Here is a 15,173-nt window from a genome sequence, read left to right on the forward strand (position 1 = left end):
TCAAAATTACAGTGTGAGCTCTCATGATGAAACACTATTACAACACTATTACAACAACATTGTAAAAAGTGATGCCTTCAGAAATGTTTCACTCTGCAAATTAAATGTAGGACAATCATTGATTCTATTTTTGTAGGACTCACCTCCCATGTCGTCGTGGTGAGAGACGACGCCGTGCTCACCTGCAGGATTTAAGGGACGAAGAAAAGCTGACAGGTGAGTGGTGATGGCTAACATTTTGGAAATACTTTTTTTAAAGTATATTTTCCTGTGTGAAAATAAGCATAGAATACTTTATTCTGACAGATAGACATCCTGGGATTTTTCAGGAGGTATTTATTTAGCCAGCACTGGCCTTGGTGAAGCCTATTTTCCATCTTGACACTTCTTTTCCAAAAAGGTTATAGTTCTGTGAGACAATTGTTGCTCAAGACATAAAATAAGACCAGAACAGGTCCAACAGTGGTGGAAAAAGTACCCAATTGTCATACTTGAGTAAAAGTAAAGATATATAGAAATTGACTCAAGTAAAAGTGAAAGTCATCCAGCAAAATACTACTTGAATAGAAGTCTAAAATTATTTGGTTTTGAATATACTTAAGTATCAAAAGTGAATGTAATTGCTAAAATATACTGAAGTATCACAAGTAAAAGTATAAATCATTTCACATATTAAGCAAACCAGATGGCACAAATTTACAGATAGGCAGGGATACACTCCAACTTAATTTACAAAAACATTTGTGTTTAGTGAGTCTGCCAGATCAGAGGCAGCAGGGATGGCCGGGGATGTTCTCTTGATAAGTGCATGAATTTTCCTGTCATGCTAAGCATTCGAAATGTAGCAAGTACTTTTGGGTGTCAGGGAAAATGTATGGAGTAAAATGTACATTATTTTTATTAGGAATGTAATGGAGTAAAAGTAAAAGTTGTCAAAAATATAAATAGTAAAGTAAAGTACAGATACCCCCAAAAAACTACTTAAGTAGTACTTTAAACTATTTTTACTTAAGTACTTTACACAACTGAGGTCCAATCCATTATTTGCACATACAGCAGGCAATTAAGCAGACAGAAAAATGTGTTTATGAATAACAAATGCACTGAAATAGGTTTGTAAATAATGGAGAATTCAAACACTGAGTTACCAGCATCTAGTAGGCCTACATCTGTAGACACAATATGCTGCCCAGATGGATCTGAAAAGCAAAAACACTGTCATTTACACCATTGTATTGGCAGGCTTTTGCATTAGGCGTATTGGGATAAATGACCATATGAATTCAGTATATCAAGCATATATCCTCAATGCTTCTCAAATAATGCATGTGGCATTTGTTTTGCTCCATCAAGTGCAAATACTCTACCCCTGGTTATAGCCTAGTCCTAGCCTGGTCCCAGAACTGCTGCTTTTGCCTACACCGTTGTCATTGGAAGCGAAACGTTTAATTGTTTGGCATGACAATTCCATTAGGAGTTGGCAGGAGAGTAGAAACAGACTGGCACCCAGGCTGGCCTTGGCCTACATGTACCTTTAGGGTAGACATACCTGTTACATCATGATGCACATCATTGACTGCATGATCACCTCCATGTGTGTCTGTAACCTGGCTTTGACGACCATTCCCTGCAACATACATGTTCATTTATGCTGACATTATCTTAATCCTCCTTTATTTTCCTCTGTCTGAGCTGGACACATCCAAACCACTCTCTGAAATACATTCATAGTATAATGTATTTCATTCAAAATATATATATGCCATTTAACAGACGCTTTTATTAAAAGCAAATTACAGTCATGCGTGCATACATTTTACGTATGGGCAGTCCCGGGAATCAAACCCACTATCCTGGCATTGCAAGCACCATGCTCTATAAACAGATCTACAGAAGATCACCTATAACAGGGGTATGTTATGTTTAGTCCTGAGTGTGATCCTACCTGGGTGGTCAATGTGCGATGATGAATAATCAGTATGTGACATCACTGCTACTGGGTGGTTTGGAGAGAAAAACTGAGATGAAGCTTTTCCATGCCATCTTGGTCACTATCCTCTTACAGAGATGATGATTTATTTCAGTGTATTTACCTGTAGTATCGGATAGACCAGTATGATCACCTGCTGAGTGGTGAGATCCATCGAAACCTGAGCTCAGATATGGATGGTCAGGCCCTGAGGAGTCAGTAAGTCCTGCAAATAAAAAGAGACCACAAGTAGGACAGAGATACAAACTAGTTGACAGACCCTATTTGCTTTCACCCACAACTACTGTTTACATGTTCAACTGTGAATCATAATCTATTTATTAGATAATGAATAGTTGTGGCTCACAATGCCTACCTGTAAAATCACTTATTAGACCTATGTGATCTCCAAGACCTGGAGGAAGAACATCAGACACACAGAGAAAGAAGATCAATGATTGTATTATGTGAATCATGAGAACCCTCATCTCTTGTTGCACTGCATCCCTCCTAAGAGAGTCTCTTAGAGGCCATGCCTGACCCCATTCATCAGTGATGGCGGTGCTACTCCACCTAAATAAAGTCTACAGTGAAGCCGTGAAAATAAACAATGTCAAGATCTACAAAGTTCACAAGCACAGCTACACAAATAACTCGCTGTCTGCACAGACAGGAACATGTGGACCCAATGATAATCTTGGAGTGAAAAAAAACATTGGGGTGTAAATTCTCCGGGACACTCTGAAATCTCTGTCATGATTACAAGCCTGAGAGGAGCTCTCTCCGAGGTGAGGTAGAGAACTGAGCCTGCGAGGATGAGGGACGACACAAGAGGGAGGCGTGAAGTGATTTACAGGACCTGGCAGAGGGTGGAAGGCGTGCCAGTAGGTACCTGGTGGAACGTCTGGACCCGGGCTGCTACTGGACGACAATGCCGGTCCTGGACCTGAACCCACAGCTGGAGGGGAGAGAGAGAGAGAGAGAGAGAGAGAGAGAGAGAGAGAGAGAGAGAGAGAGAGAGAGAGAGAGAGAGAGAGAGAGAGAGAGAGAGAGAGAGAGAGAGAGAGAGAGAGAGAGAGAGAGAGCAGAGAGCGCCAGACAGCCAATGATATATATATCAAACCTGATTTAAAGCAGTTTTCCTTGAGTAAATTATTACAAAAGCAAGAATAACTGTAACAGTGATTTACTCTGCAGCAGCACAGATAACTAGCACAATATGGAATATAAACTCCTCAGAGTGGATTTTGTGGCTTGCTGTTTTAACCCCTCGGACAGAGAGGTACTTAAATAAAATGACGCTTTAGAGGTGTAGTATAACATTATCTGTGCCAGTTTAAATATAGCTTAAATCTGATATAAATTGGAGGGACTCTCCCACAGAGTAACTCTCCCAAAGGTGTTGCATTGTAGCATTTCTTTCAAGGAAACAAGTGAAGGGACTAAGGGAGGCTTGGATGAAGAAACATACCTATTAAGTCTAATTGAGAAGTCATTCCAGTGTGATCTATCAACAGAGCAGTGTTGGTTAGATATTTTTGATTCAACAAAGAAAAACAGAGATTCTTTATAGTCAGAAAAGACCCAACAGAAAGCAGACACAGAAGAGCTATGATGACAAACCCACCTGAGATGTCGATATGGATGTCAGAAGCATACGGATCCCCCACACCACCTGGAATGACATACAGTTAATCAAGAACAAACTTGATTTACCTAAAAATAAACATCAAAGATAAGTTCTTACAAACACTCACCCATTAAACCAATGAGGAAGTCATGGCTGGATTGGTCGATAATACCTGAATGTCAATACGGAATTAAGTGAAGAAATGATGGAGAAGCAAGTAAATATACCAGACAGGAGCCAAGCATGAAACATAGCACCCTCACCTGGACACTCACCTGTATTGTCCAGGTGAGAACTTGCACCAAGTGGATCCATAGCACCTGAAATGTTAAACCTGTTAAAAAGTATCAAGGCATTCTCTCGTCTACTCATTTGCCCTACCATTAAACAAACAAGCACATGACTTAAACTTTATCGGATTTTCAGTAAGGTGTTACCTGTGGGATCCATGTGAGTTGTGTCCTCGATGAAGAGGTCAGTGACTACAGGTGTAGCTGAGACACAGAAAGACATTGACTATCAAAATGGCCTCACAAATGCCAAACTCCATCATGTTTTTTGATCAAGTGCGATGAAGTCCTCCTTACCTGCATGTCCATTTTCTACTGCTCCTCCAATCAGCAGCTTGTGACCATTACCTTGGAAACAACATTGAGATCCAATAAATCCCATGACACTTCTGTTCTTTGTAGGATTATACCAAGGAGTGTAAGATACTTGTGTTCTTCACAGTTCACAGGTACATGATGTGGCTAAAATAAATAGAACAATTGCTTATCTGACATATTTACCATTAAACTCAGGTGACTCAGGTGTGTCATACTCAGGCGACTCTATTTCAGTCTCACTTGCTGAAACACATACAATTACAATACATGTCTTTATCAATAATATTTACATTTACATTTTAGTCATTCACTCTTATCCAGAGTGATTTACAGTTAGTGCATTCATCTTAAGGTAGCTAGGTAAGGCGACCACATATGATAGCACAGTGATAGTAAGCACAACTTTTCCTCAGTACAGCAGCTATCAGCGAAGTCAGTGCTAGAAAGGCAGTGCTAGAAAGTCAGTTCTAGGAAAGTCAGTTCTATGAAAGTCAGTGCAAGAAAGGCAGTGCTAGGAAGTCAGTGCTAGTAAAGTCAGTGCTAGAAAGGCAGTGCTAGAAAGTCAGTTCTAGGAAAGTCAGTTCTATGAAAGTCAGTGCAAGAAAGGCAGTGCTAGGAAGTCAGTGCTAGTAAAATCAGTGCTAGAAAGTCAGTGATGGAAAGTCAGTTCTAGGAAAGTCAGTGCTAGAAAGGCAGTGCTAGAAAGTAAGTACTGGGAAGTCAGTGCTGGAAAGTCAGTGCTAGAAAGGCAGTGCTAGTAAAGTCAGTGCTAGAAAGTCAGTGCTGGAAAGTTAGTGCTAGAAAGTCAGTGCTAGTAAAGTCAGTGCTAGAAAGTCAGTGTTGGAAAGTAAGTGCTGGAAAGGCAGTGCTAGAAAGGCAGTGCTAGTAAAGTCATTGCTAGAAAATCAGTGCTGGAAAGTTAGTGCTAGGAAGTCTGTGCTAGTAAAGTCAGTGCTAGGAAGTCAGTGCTAGAAAGTCAGTTCAAGGAAAGTCAGTTCTATGAATGTCAGTGCTAGGAAAGTCAGTGCTAGAAAGTCAGTGCTAGGAATGTCAGTGCTAGAAAGTCAGTGATAGAAAGTCAGTGCTAGAAAGTCAGTGCTAGGAATGTCAGTGCTAGAAAGTCAGTGATAGAAAGTCAGTGCTAGAAAGTCAGTGCTAGAAAAGTCAGTGCCAGTAAAGTCAGTGCTAGAAAGTCAGTGCTAGAAAGTCAGTGCAAGGAAAGTCAGTGCTAGGAAGTCAGTGCTAGAAAGTCAGTGCTAGAAAGTCAGTTCTAGGAAAGTCAGTTCTATGAAAGTCAGTGCTAGAAAGGCAGTGCTAGAAAGGCAGTGCTAGTAAAGTCAGTGCTGGAAAGTCAGTGCTGGAAAGTCAGTGGTAGTAAAGTCAGTGCTAGAAAGTCAGTGCTAGAAAGTCAGTTCTAGGAAAGTCAGTTCTATGAAAGTCAGTGCCAGAAAGTCAGTGCTAGGAAAGTCAGTGCTAGAAAAGTCTGTGCTAGGAAAGTCAGTGCTAGGAAGTCAGTGCTAGAAAGTCAGTGCTAGAAAGTCAGTTCTAGGAAAGTAAGTGCTAGAAAGGCAGTGCTAGAAAGGCAGTGCTAGTAAAGTCAGTGCTAGAAAGTCAGTTCTAGGAAAGTCAGTTCTATGAAAGTCAGTGCTAGAAAGTCAGTGCTAGAAAGTCAGTTCTAGGAAAGTCAGTGCTAGAAAGTCAGTGCTGGAAAGTCAGTGCTGGAAAGTCAGTTCTAGGAAAGTCAGTGCTAGAAAGTCAGTGCTGGAAAGTCAGTTCTATGAAAGTCAGTGCTAGAAAGTTAGTGCTAGAAAGTTAGTGCTAGGAAAAGCAGTGCTAGGAAGTCAGTGCTAGTAAAGTCAGTGCTAGAAAGTCAGTGCTGGAAAGTTAGTGCTAGGAAGTCTGTGCTAGTAAAGTCAGTGCTAGGAAGTCAGTGCTAGAAAGTCAGTGCTAGAAAGTCAGTTCTAGGAAAGTCAGTGCTGGAAAGTCAGTTCTAAAAAAGTCAGTGCTAGAAAGGCAGTGCTAGAAAGGCAGTGCTAGTAAAGTCAGTGCTAGAAAATCAGTGCTGGAAAGTTAGTGCTAGGAAGTCTGTGCTAGTAAAGTCAGTGCAAGGAAGTCAGTGCTAGAAAGTCAGTGCTAGAAAGTCAGTTCTAGGAAAGTCAGTTCTATGAATGTCAGTGCTAGGAAAGTCAGTGCTAGAAAGTCAGTGCTAGGAATGTCAGTGCTAGAAAGTCAGTGATAGAAAGTCAGTGCTAGAAAGTCAGTGCTAGAAAAGTCAGTGCTAGTAAAGTCAGTGCTAGAAAGTCAGTGCTAGAAAGTCAGTGCTAGGAAAGTCAGTGCTAGGAAGTCAGTGCTAGAAAGTCAGTGCTAGAAAGTAAGTTCTAGGAAAGTCAGTTCTATGAAAGTCAGTGCTAGAAAGTCAGTGCTAGAAAATCAGTGCTGGAAAGTTAGTGCTAGGAAGTCTGTGCTAGTAAAGTCAGTGCAAGGAAGTCAGTGCTAGAAAGTCAGTGCTAGAAAGTCAGTTCTAGGAAAGTCAGTTCTATGAATGTCAGTGCTAGGAAAGTCAGTGCTAGAAAGTCAGTGCTAGGAATGTCAGTGCTAGAAAGTCAGTGATAGAAAGTCAGTGCTAGAAAGTCAGTGCTAGAAAAGTCAGTGCTAGTAAAGTCAGTGCTGGAAAGTCAGTGGTAGTAAAGTCAGTGCTAGAAAGTCAGTGCTAGAAAGTCAGTTCTAGGAAAGTCAGTTCTATGAAAGTCAGTGCTAAAAAGTCAGTGCCAGAAAGTCAGTGCTAGGAAAGTCAGTGCTAGAAAAGTCTGTGCTAGGAAAGTCAGTGCTAGGAAGTCAGTGCTAGAAAGTCAGTGCTAGAAAGTCAGTTCTAGGAAAGTAAGTGCTAGAAAGGCAGTGCTAGAAAGGCAGTGCTAGTAAAGTCAGTGCTGGAAAGTCAGTTCTAGGAAAGTCAGTTCTATGAAAGTCAGTGCTAGAAAGTCAGTGCTAGAAAGTCAGTTCTAGGAAAGTCAGTGCTAGAAAGTCAGTGCTGGAAAGTCAGTGCTGGAAAGTCAGTTCTAGGAAAGTCAGTGCTAGAAAGTCAGTGCTGGAAAGTCAGTTCTATGAAAGTCAGTGCTAGAAAGTTAGTGCTAGAAAGTTAGTGCTAGGAAAAGCAGTGCTAGGAAGTCAGTGCTAGTAAAGTCAGTGCTAGAAAGTCAGTGCTGGAAAGTTAGTGCTGGAAAGTTTGTGCTAGGAAGTCTGTGCTAGTAAAGTCAGTGCTAGGAAGTCAGTGCTAGAAAGTCAGTGCTAGAAAGTCAGTTCTAGGAAAGTCAGTGCTAGAAAGTCAGTGCTAGAAAATCAGTGCTGGAAAGTTAGTGCTAGGAAGTCTGTGCTAGTAAAGTCAGTGCAAGGAAGTCAGTGCTAGAAAGTCAGTGCTAGAAAGTCAGTTCTAGGAAAGTCAGTTCTATGAATGTCAGTGCTAGGAAAGTCAGTGCTAGAAAGTCAGTGCTAGGAATGTCAGTGCTAGAAAGTCAGTGATAGAAAGTCAGTGCTAGAAAGTCAGTGCTAGAAAAGTCAGTGCTAGTAAAGTCAGTGCTAGAAAGTCAGTGCTAGAAAGTCAGTGCTAGGAAAGTCAGTGCTAGGAAGTCAGTGCTAGAAAGTCAGTGCTAGAAAGTAAGTTCTAGGAAAGTCAGTTCTATGAAAGTCAGTGCTAGAAAGGCAGTGCTAGAAAGGCAGTGCTAGTAAAGTCAGTGCTGGAAAGTCAGTGGTAGTAAAGTCAGTGCTAGAAAGTCAGTGCTAGAAAGTCAGTTCTAGGAAAGTCAGTTCTATGAAGGTCAGTGCTAAAAAGTCAGTGCTGGAAAGTCAGTGCTAGGAAAGTCAGTGCTAGAAAAGTCCGTGCTAGGAAAATCAGTGCTAGGAAGTCAGTGCTAGAAAGTCAATGCTAGAAAGTCAGTGCTAGAAAGTCAGTGCTAGAAAGGCAGTGCTAGTAAAGTCAGTGCTAGAAAGTCAGTGCTAGGAAAGTCAGTTCTAGGAAAGTCAGTGCTAGAAAGTCAGTGCTGGAAAGTCAGTGCTGGAAAGTCAGTTCTAGGAAAGTCAGTGCTAGGAAAGGCAGTGCTAGGAAGTCAGTGCTAGTAAAGTCAGTGCTAGAAAGTCAGTGCTGGAAAGTCAGTTCTAAGAAAGTCAGTGCTAGAAAGGCAGTGCTAGAAAATAAGTTCTAGGAAAGTCAGTTCTATGACAGTCAGTGCTAGAAAGGCAGTGCTAGGAAGTCAGTGCTTGGAAAGCCAGTGCTAGAAAGTCAGTGATGGAAAGTCAGTTCTAGGAAAGTCAGTGCTAGAAAGTCAGTGCTAGAAAGTCAGTGCTAGAAAGTCAGTGCTAGAAAGTCAGTGCTAGAAAGTAAGTGCTGGAAGTCAGTGCTGGAAAGGCAGTGCTAGAAAGGCAGTGCTAGTAAAGGCAGTGCTAGAAAGTCAGTGCTGGAAAGTTAGTGCTAGGAAGTCTGTGCTAGTAAAGTCAGTGCTAGCAAGTCAGTGCTAGAAAGTCAGTGCTAAAAAGTCAGAACTAGGAATGTCAGTTCTAGAAAGTCAGTGATAGAAAGTCAGTGCTAGTAAAGTCAGTGCTATAAAGTCAGTGCTGGAAAGTCAGTGCTGGAAAGTCAGTGCTAGGAAGTCAGTGCTAGATAGTCAGTGCTAGAAAGACAGTGCTAGAAAGTCAGTGCTAGAAAGTCAGTGCTAGGAAATCAGTGCTAGGAAGTCAGTGCTAGAAAGTCAGTGCTAGAAAGTCAGTTTTAGGAAAGTCAGTTCTATGAAAGTCAGTGCTAGAAAGGCAGTGCTAGTAAAGTCAGTGCTGGAAAGTCAGTTCTATAAAAGTCAGTGCTAGAAAGTCAGTGCTAGAAAGTCAGTTCTAGGAAAGTCAGTTCTAGGAAAGGCAGTGCTAGAAAGGCAGTGCTAGAAAGGCAGTGCTAGTAAAGTCAGTGCTATGAAAGTCAGTTCTAGGAAAGTCAGTTCTATGAAAGTCAGTGCTAGTAAAGTCAGTGCTAGAAAGGCAGTGCTAGAAAGTCAGTTCTAGGAAAGTCAGTTCTATGAAAGTCAGTGCAAGAAAGGCAGTGCTAGGAAGTCAGTGCTAGTAAAGTCAGTGCTAGAAAGTCAGTGATGGAAAGTCAGTTCTAGGAAAGTCAGTGCTAGAAAGGCAGTGCTAGAAAGTAAGTACTGGAAAGTCAGTGCTGGAAAGTCAGTGCTAGAAAGGCAGTGCTAGTAAAGTCAGTGCTAGAAAGTCAGTGCTGGAAAGTTAGTGTTAGAAAGTCAGTGCTAGTAAAGTCAGTGCTAGAAAGTCAGTGTTGGAAAGTAAGTGCTGGAAAGGCAGTGCTAGTAAAGTCATTGCTAGAAAATCAGTGCTGGAAAGTTAGTGCTAGGAAGTCTGTGCTAGGAAGTCAGTGCTAGAAAGTCAGTTCAAGGAAAGTCAGTTCTATGAATGTCAGTGCTAGGAAAGTCAGTGCTAGAAAGTCAGTGCTAGGAATGTCAGTGCTAGAAAGTCAGTGATAGAAAGTCAATGCTAGAAAGTCAGTGCTAGAAAAGTCAGTGCCAGTAAAGTCAGTGCTAGAAAGTCAGTGCTAGAAATTCAGTGCAAGGAAAGTCAGTGCTAGGAAGTCAGTGCTAGAAAGTCAGTGCTATAAAGTCAGTGCTGGAAAGTCAGTGCTGGAAAGTCAGTGCTAGGAAGTCAGTGCTAGATAGTCAGTGCTAGAAAGACAGTGCTAGAAAGTCAGTGCTAGAAAGTCAGTGCTAGGAAAATCAGTGCTAGGAAGTCAGTGCTAGAAAGTCAGTGCTAGAAAGTCAGTTTTAGGAAAGTCAGTTCTATGAAAGTCAGTGCTAGAAAGGCAGTGCTAGTAAAGTCAGTGCTGGAAAGTCAGTTCTATAAAAGTCAGTGCTAGAAAGTCAGTGCTAGAAAGTCAGTTCTAGGAAAGTCAGTTCTAGGAAAGGTAGTGCTAGAAAGGCAGTGCTAGAAAGGCAGTGCTAGTAAAGTCAGTGCTATGAAAGTCAGTTCTAGGAAAGTCAGTTCTATGAAAGTCAGTGCTAGTAAAGTCAGTGCTAGAAAGGCAGTGCTAGAAAGTCAGTTCTAGGAAAGTCAGTTCTATGAAAGTCAGTGCAAGAAAGGCAGTGCTAGGAAGTCAGTGCTAGAAAGTCAGTGCTGGAAAGTCAGTGCTGGAAAGTCAGTTCTAGGAAAGTCAGTGCTAGGAAAGGCAGTGCTAGGAAGTCAGTGCTAGTAAAGTCAGTGCTGGAAAGTCAGTGCTGGAAAGTCAGTTCTAAGAAAGTCAGTGCTAGAAAGGCAGTGCTAGAAAGTCAGTTCTATGAAAGTCAGTTCTATGACAGTCAGTGCTAGAAAGGCAGTGCTAGGAAGTCAGTGCTAGGAAAGCCAGTGCTAGAAAGTCAGTGATGGAAAGTCAGTTCTAGGAAAGTCAGTGCTAGAAAGTCAGTGCTAGAAAGTCAGTGCTAGAAAGTCAGTGCTAGAAAGTCAGTGCTAGAAAGTAAGTGCTGGAAGTCAGTGCTGGAAAGGCAGTGCTAGAAAGGCAGTGCTAGTAAAGTCAGTGCTAGAAAGTCAGTGCTGGAAAGTTAGTGCTAGGAAGTCTGTGCTAGTAAAGTCAGTGCTAGCAAGTCAGTGCTAGAAAGTCAGTGCTAAACAGTCAGTTCTAGGAAAGTCAGTGCTAGAAAGTCAGTGCTAGGAATGTCAGTACTAGAAAGTCAGTGATAGAAAGTCAGTGCTAGTAAAGTCAGTGCTATAAAGTCAGTGCTGGAAAGTCAGTGCTGGAAAGTCAGTGCTAGGAAGTCAGTGCTAGATAGTCAGTGCTAGAAAGTCAGTGCTAGAAAGTCAGTGCTAGAAAGTCAGTTCAAGGAAAGTCAGTTCTATGAATGTCAGTGCTAGGAAAGTCAGTGCTAGAAAGTCAGTGCTAGGAATGTCAGTGCTAGAAAGTCAGTGATAGAAAGTCAATGCTAGAAAGTCAGTGCTAGAAAAGTCAGTGCCAGTAAAGTCAGTGCTAGAAAGTCAGTGCTAGAAATTCAGTGCAAGGAAAGTCAGTGCTAGGAAGTCAGTGCTAGAAAGTCAGTGCTATAAAGTCAGTGCTGGAAAGTCAGTGCTGGAAAGTCAGTGCTAGGAAGTCAGTGCTAGATAGTCAGTGCTAGAAAGACAGTGCTAGAAAGTCAGTGCTAGAAAGTCAGTGCTAGGAAAATCAGTGCTAGGAAGTCAGTGCTAGAAAGTCAGTGCTAGAAAGTCAGTTTTAGGAAAGTCAGTTCTATGAAAGTCAGTGCTAGAAAGGCAGTGCTAGTAAAGTCAGTGCTGGAAAGTCAGTTCTATAAAAGTCAGTGCTAGAAAGTCAGTGCTAGAAAGTCAGTTCTAGGAAAGTCAGTTCTAGGAAAGGCAGTGCTAGAAAGGCAGTGCTAGAAAGGCAGTGCTAGTAAAGTCAGTGCTATGAAAGTCAGTTCTAGGAAAGTCAGTTCTATGAAAGTCAGTGCTAGTAAAGTCAGTGCTAGAAAGGCAGTGCTAGAAAGTCAGTTCTAGGAAAGTCAGTTCTATGAAAGTCAGTGCAAGAAAGGCAGTGCTAGGAAGTCAGTGCTAGTAAAGTCAGTGCTGGAAAGTCAGTGCTGGAAAGTCAGTTCTAGGAAAGTCAGTGCTAGGAAAGGCAGTGCTAGGAAGTCAGTGCTAGTAAAGTCAGTGCTAGAAAGTCAGTGCTGGAAAGTCAGTTCTAAGAAAGTCAGTGCTAGAAAGGCAGTGCTAGAAAGTCAGTTCTAGGAAAGTCAGTTCTATGACAGTCAGTGCTAGAAAGGCAGTGCTAGGAAGTCAGTGCTAGGAAAGCCAGTGCTAGAAAGTCAGTGATGGAAAGTCAGTTCTAGGAAAGTCAGTGCTAGAAAGTCAGTGCTAGAAAGTCAGTGCTAGAAAGTCAGTGCTAGAAAGTCAGTGCTAGAAAGTAAGTGCTGGAAGTCAGTGCTGGAAAGGCAGTGCTAGAAAGGCAGTGCTAGTAAAGTCAGTGCTAGAAAGTCAGTGCTGGAAAGTTAGTGCTAGGAAGTCTGTGCTAGTAAAGTCAGTGCTAGCAAGTCAGTGCTAGAAAGTCAGTGCTAAACAGTCAGTTCTAGGAAAGTCAGTGCTAGAAAGTCAGTGCTAGGAATGTCAGTACTAGAAAGTCAGTGATAGAAAGTCAGTGCTAGTAAAGTCAGTGCTATAAAGTCAGTGCTGGAAAGTCAGTGCTGGAAAGTCAGTGCTAGGAAGTCAGTGCTAGATAGTCAGTGCTAGAAAGTCAGTGCTAGAAAGTCAGTGCTAGAAAGTCAGTTCAAGGAAAGTCAGTTCTATGAATGTCAGTGCTAGGAAAGTCAGTGCTAGAAAGTCAGTGCTAGGAATGTCAGTGCTAGAAAGTCAGTGATAGAAAGTCAATGCTAGAAAGTCAGTGCTAGAAAAGTCAGTGCCAGTAAAGTCAGTGCTAGAAAGTCAGTGCTAGAAATTCAGTGCAAGGAAAGTCAGTGCTAGGAAGTCAGTGCTAGAAAGTCAGTGCTATAAAGTCAGTGCTGGAAAGTCAGTGCTGGAAAGTCAGTGCTAGGAAGTCAGTGCTAGATAGTCAGTGCTAGAAAAACAGTGCTAGAAAGTCAGTGCTAGAAAGTCAGTGCTAGGAAAATCAGTGCTAGGAAGTCAGTGCTAGAAAGTCAGTGCTAGAAAGTCAGTTTTAGGAAAGTCAGTTCTATGAAAGTCAGTGCTAGAAAGGCAGTGCTAGTAAAGTCAGTGCTGGAAAGTCAGTTCTATAAAAGTCAGTGCTAGAAAGTCAGTGCTAGAAAGTCAGTTCTAGGAAAGTCAGTTCTAGGAAAGGCAGTGCTAGAAAGGCAGTGCTAGAAAGGCAGTGCTAGTAAAGTCAGTGCTATGAAAGTCAGTTCTAGGAAAGTCAGTTCTATGAAAGTCAGTGCTAGTAAAGTCAGTGCTAGAAAGGCAGTGCTAGAAAGTCAGTTCTAGGAAAGTCAGTTCTATGAAAGTCAGTGCAAGAAAGGCAGTGCTAGGAAGTCAGTGCTAGTAAAGTCAGTGCTGGAAAGTCAGTGCTGGAAAGTCAGTTCTAGGAAAGTCAGTGCTAGGAAAGGCAGTGCTAGGAAGTCAGTGCTAGTAAAGTCAGTGCTAGAAAGTCAGTGCTGGAAAGTCAGTTCTAAGAAAGTCAGTGCTAGAAAGGCAGTGCTAGAAAGTCAGTTCTAGGAAAGTCAGTTCTATGACAGTCAGTGCTAGAAAGGCAGTGCTAGGAAGTCAGTGCTAGGAAAGCCAGTGCTAGAAAGTCAGTGATGGAAAGTCAGTTCTAGGAAAGTCAGTGCTAGAAAGTCAGTGCTAGAAAGTCAGTGCTAGAAAGTCAGTGCTAGAAAGTCAGTGCTAGAAAGTAAGTGCTGGAAGTCAGTGCTGGAAAGGCAGTGCTAGAAAGGCAGTGCTAGTAAAGTCAGTGCTAGAAAGTCAGTGCTGGAAAGTTAGTGCTAGGAAGTCTGTGCTAGTAAAGTCAGTGCTAGCAAGTCAGTGCTAGAAAGTCAGTGCTAAACAGTCAGTTCTAGGAAAGTCAGTGCTAGAAAGTCAGTGCTAGGAATGTCAGTACTAGAAAGTCAGTGATAGAAAGTCAGTGCTAGTAAAGTCAGTGCTATAAAGTCAGTGCTGGAAAGTCAGTGCTGGAAAGTCAGTGCTAGGAAGTCAGTGCTAGATAGTCAGTGCTAGAAAGTCAGTGCTAGAAAGTCAGTGCTAGAAAGTCAGTGCTAGGAAAATCAGTGCTAGGAAGTCAGTGCTAGAAAGTCAGTTTTATGAAAGTCAGTTCTATGAAAGTCAGTGCTAGAAAGGCAGTGCTAGTAAAGTCAGTGCTGGAAAGTCAGTTCTATAAAAGTCAGTGCTAGAAAGTCAGTGCTAGAAAGTCAGTTCTAGGAAAGTCAGTTCTAGGAAAGGCAGTGCTAGAAAGGCAGTGCTAGAAAGGCAGTGCTAGAAAGTCAGTGCTAGAAAGTCAGTTTTAGGAAAGTCAGTTCTATGAAAGTCAGTGCTAGAAAGGCAGTGCTAGTAACGTCAGTGCTGGAAAGTCAGTTCTATAAAAGTCAGTGCTAGAAAGTCAGTGCTAGAAAGTCAGTTCTAGGAAAGTCAGTTCTAGGAAGTCAGTGCTAGAAAGTCAATGCTAGTAAAGTCAGTGCTAGAAAGGCAGTGCTAGAAAGTCAGTTCTAGGAAAGTCAGTGCTAGGAAAGGCAGTGCTAGGAAGTCAGTGCTAGTAAAGTCAGTGCTAGAAAGTCAGTGCTGGAAAGTCAGTTCTAAGAAAGTCAGTGCTAGAAAGGCAGTGCTAGAAAGTCAGTTCTAGGAAAGTCAGTTCTATGACAGTCAGTGCTAGAAAGGCAGTGCTAGGAAGTCAGTGCTAGGAAAGCCAGTGCTAGAAAGTCAGTGATGGAAAGTCAGTTCTAGGAAAGTCAGTGCTAGAAAGTCAGTGCTAGAAAGTCAGTGCTAGAAAGTCAGTGCTAGAAAGTCAGTGCTAGAAAGTAAGTGCTGGAAGTCAGTGCTGGAAAGGCAGTGCTAGAAAGGCAGTGCTAGTAAAGTCAGTGCTAGAAAGTCAGTGCTGGAAAGTTAGTGCTAGGAAGTCTGTGCTAGTAAAGTCAGTGCTAGCAAGTCAGTGCTAGAAAGTCAGTGCTAAACAGTCAGTTCTAGGAAAGTCAGTGCTAGAAAGTCAGTGCTAGGAATGTCAGTACTAGAAAGTCAGTGATAGAAAGTCAGTGCTAGTAAAGTCAGTGCTATAAAGTCAGTGCTGGAAAGTCAGTGCTGGAAAGTCAGTGCTAGGAAGTCAGTGCTAGATAGTCAGTGCTAGAAAGTCAGTGCTAGAAAGTCAGTGCTAGAAAGTCAGTGCTAGGAAAATCAGTGCTAGGAAGTCAGTGCTAGAAAGTCAGTTTTATGAAAGTCAGTTCTATGAAAGTCAGTGCTAGAAAGGCAGTGCTAGTAAAGTCAGTGCTGGAAAGTCAGTTCTATAAAAGTC

At 42.1% G+C, this 15,173-nt stretch overlaps 1 protein-coding gene across 8 annotated transcripts in view; it reads right to left on the bottom strand.

The window, feature by feature from the left end:
* The window catches only part of LOC129830991 (uncharacterized PE-PGRS family protein PE_PGRS54-like), a 68,987-nt gene that overhangs the window by 7,916 nt on the left and 45,898 nt on the right, over positions 1-15,173 (bottom strand). For 3 of the 8 annotated variants that reach the window (XM_055893926.1, XM_055893923.1, XM_055893931.1), the window contains 14 exons: positions 4,391-4,450; positions 4,187-4,237; positions 4,037-4,093; positions 3,863-3,919; positions 3,727-3,771; positions 3,597-3,644; positions 3,441-3,476; positions 2,829-2,927; positions 2,346-2,384; positions 2,094-2,195; positions 1,946-2,005; positions 1,550-1,627; positions 1,149-1,199; positions 144-182 (listed from right to left, as the gene is read on the bottom strand). In XM_055893926.1, coding sequence (XP_055749901.1) covers positions 144-182; positions 1,149-1,199; positions 1,550-1,627; positions 1,946-2,005; positions 2,094-2,195; positions 2,346-2,384; positions 2,829-2,927; positions 3,441-3,476; positions 3,597-3,644; positions 3,727-3,771; positions 3,863-3,919; positions 4,037-4,093; positions 4,187-4,237; positions 4,391-4,450 — 822 coding nt within the window. The remainder of the gene's footprint in view (positions 1-143; positions 183-1,148; positions 1,200-1,549; positions 1,628-1,945; positions 2,006-2,093; positions 2,196-2,345; positions 2,385-2,828; positions 2,928-3,440; positions 3,477-3,596; positions 3,645-3,726; positions 3,772-3,862; positions 3,920-4,036; positions 4,094-4,186; positions 4,238-4,390; positions 4,451-15,173) is intronic. The other 5 variants (XM_055893927.1, XM_055893924.1, XM_055893925.1 and 2 more) reach the window with 5 other exon arrangements.

The sequence above is a fragment of the Salvelinus fontinalis genome, chromosome 32 (assembly GCF_029448725.1).
Source record: "Salvelinus fontinalis isolate EN_2023a chromosome 32, ASM2944872v1, whole genome shotgun sequence".
In the NCBI taxonomy this organism is placed as follows: Eukaryota; Metazoa; Chordata; class Actinopteri; order Salmoniformes; family Salmonidae; genus Salvelinus; species Salvelinus fontinalis.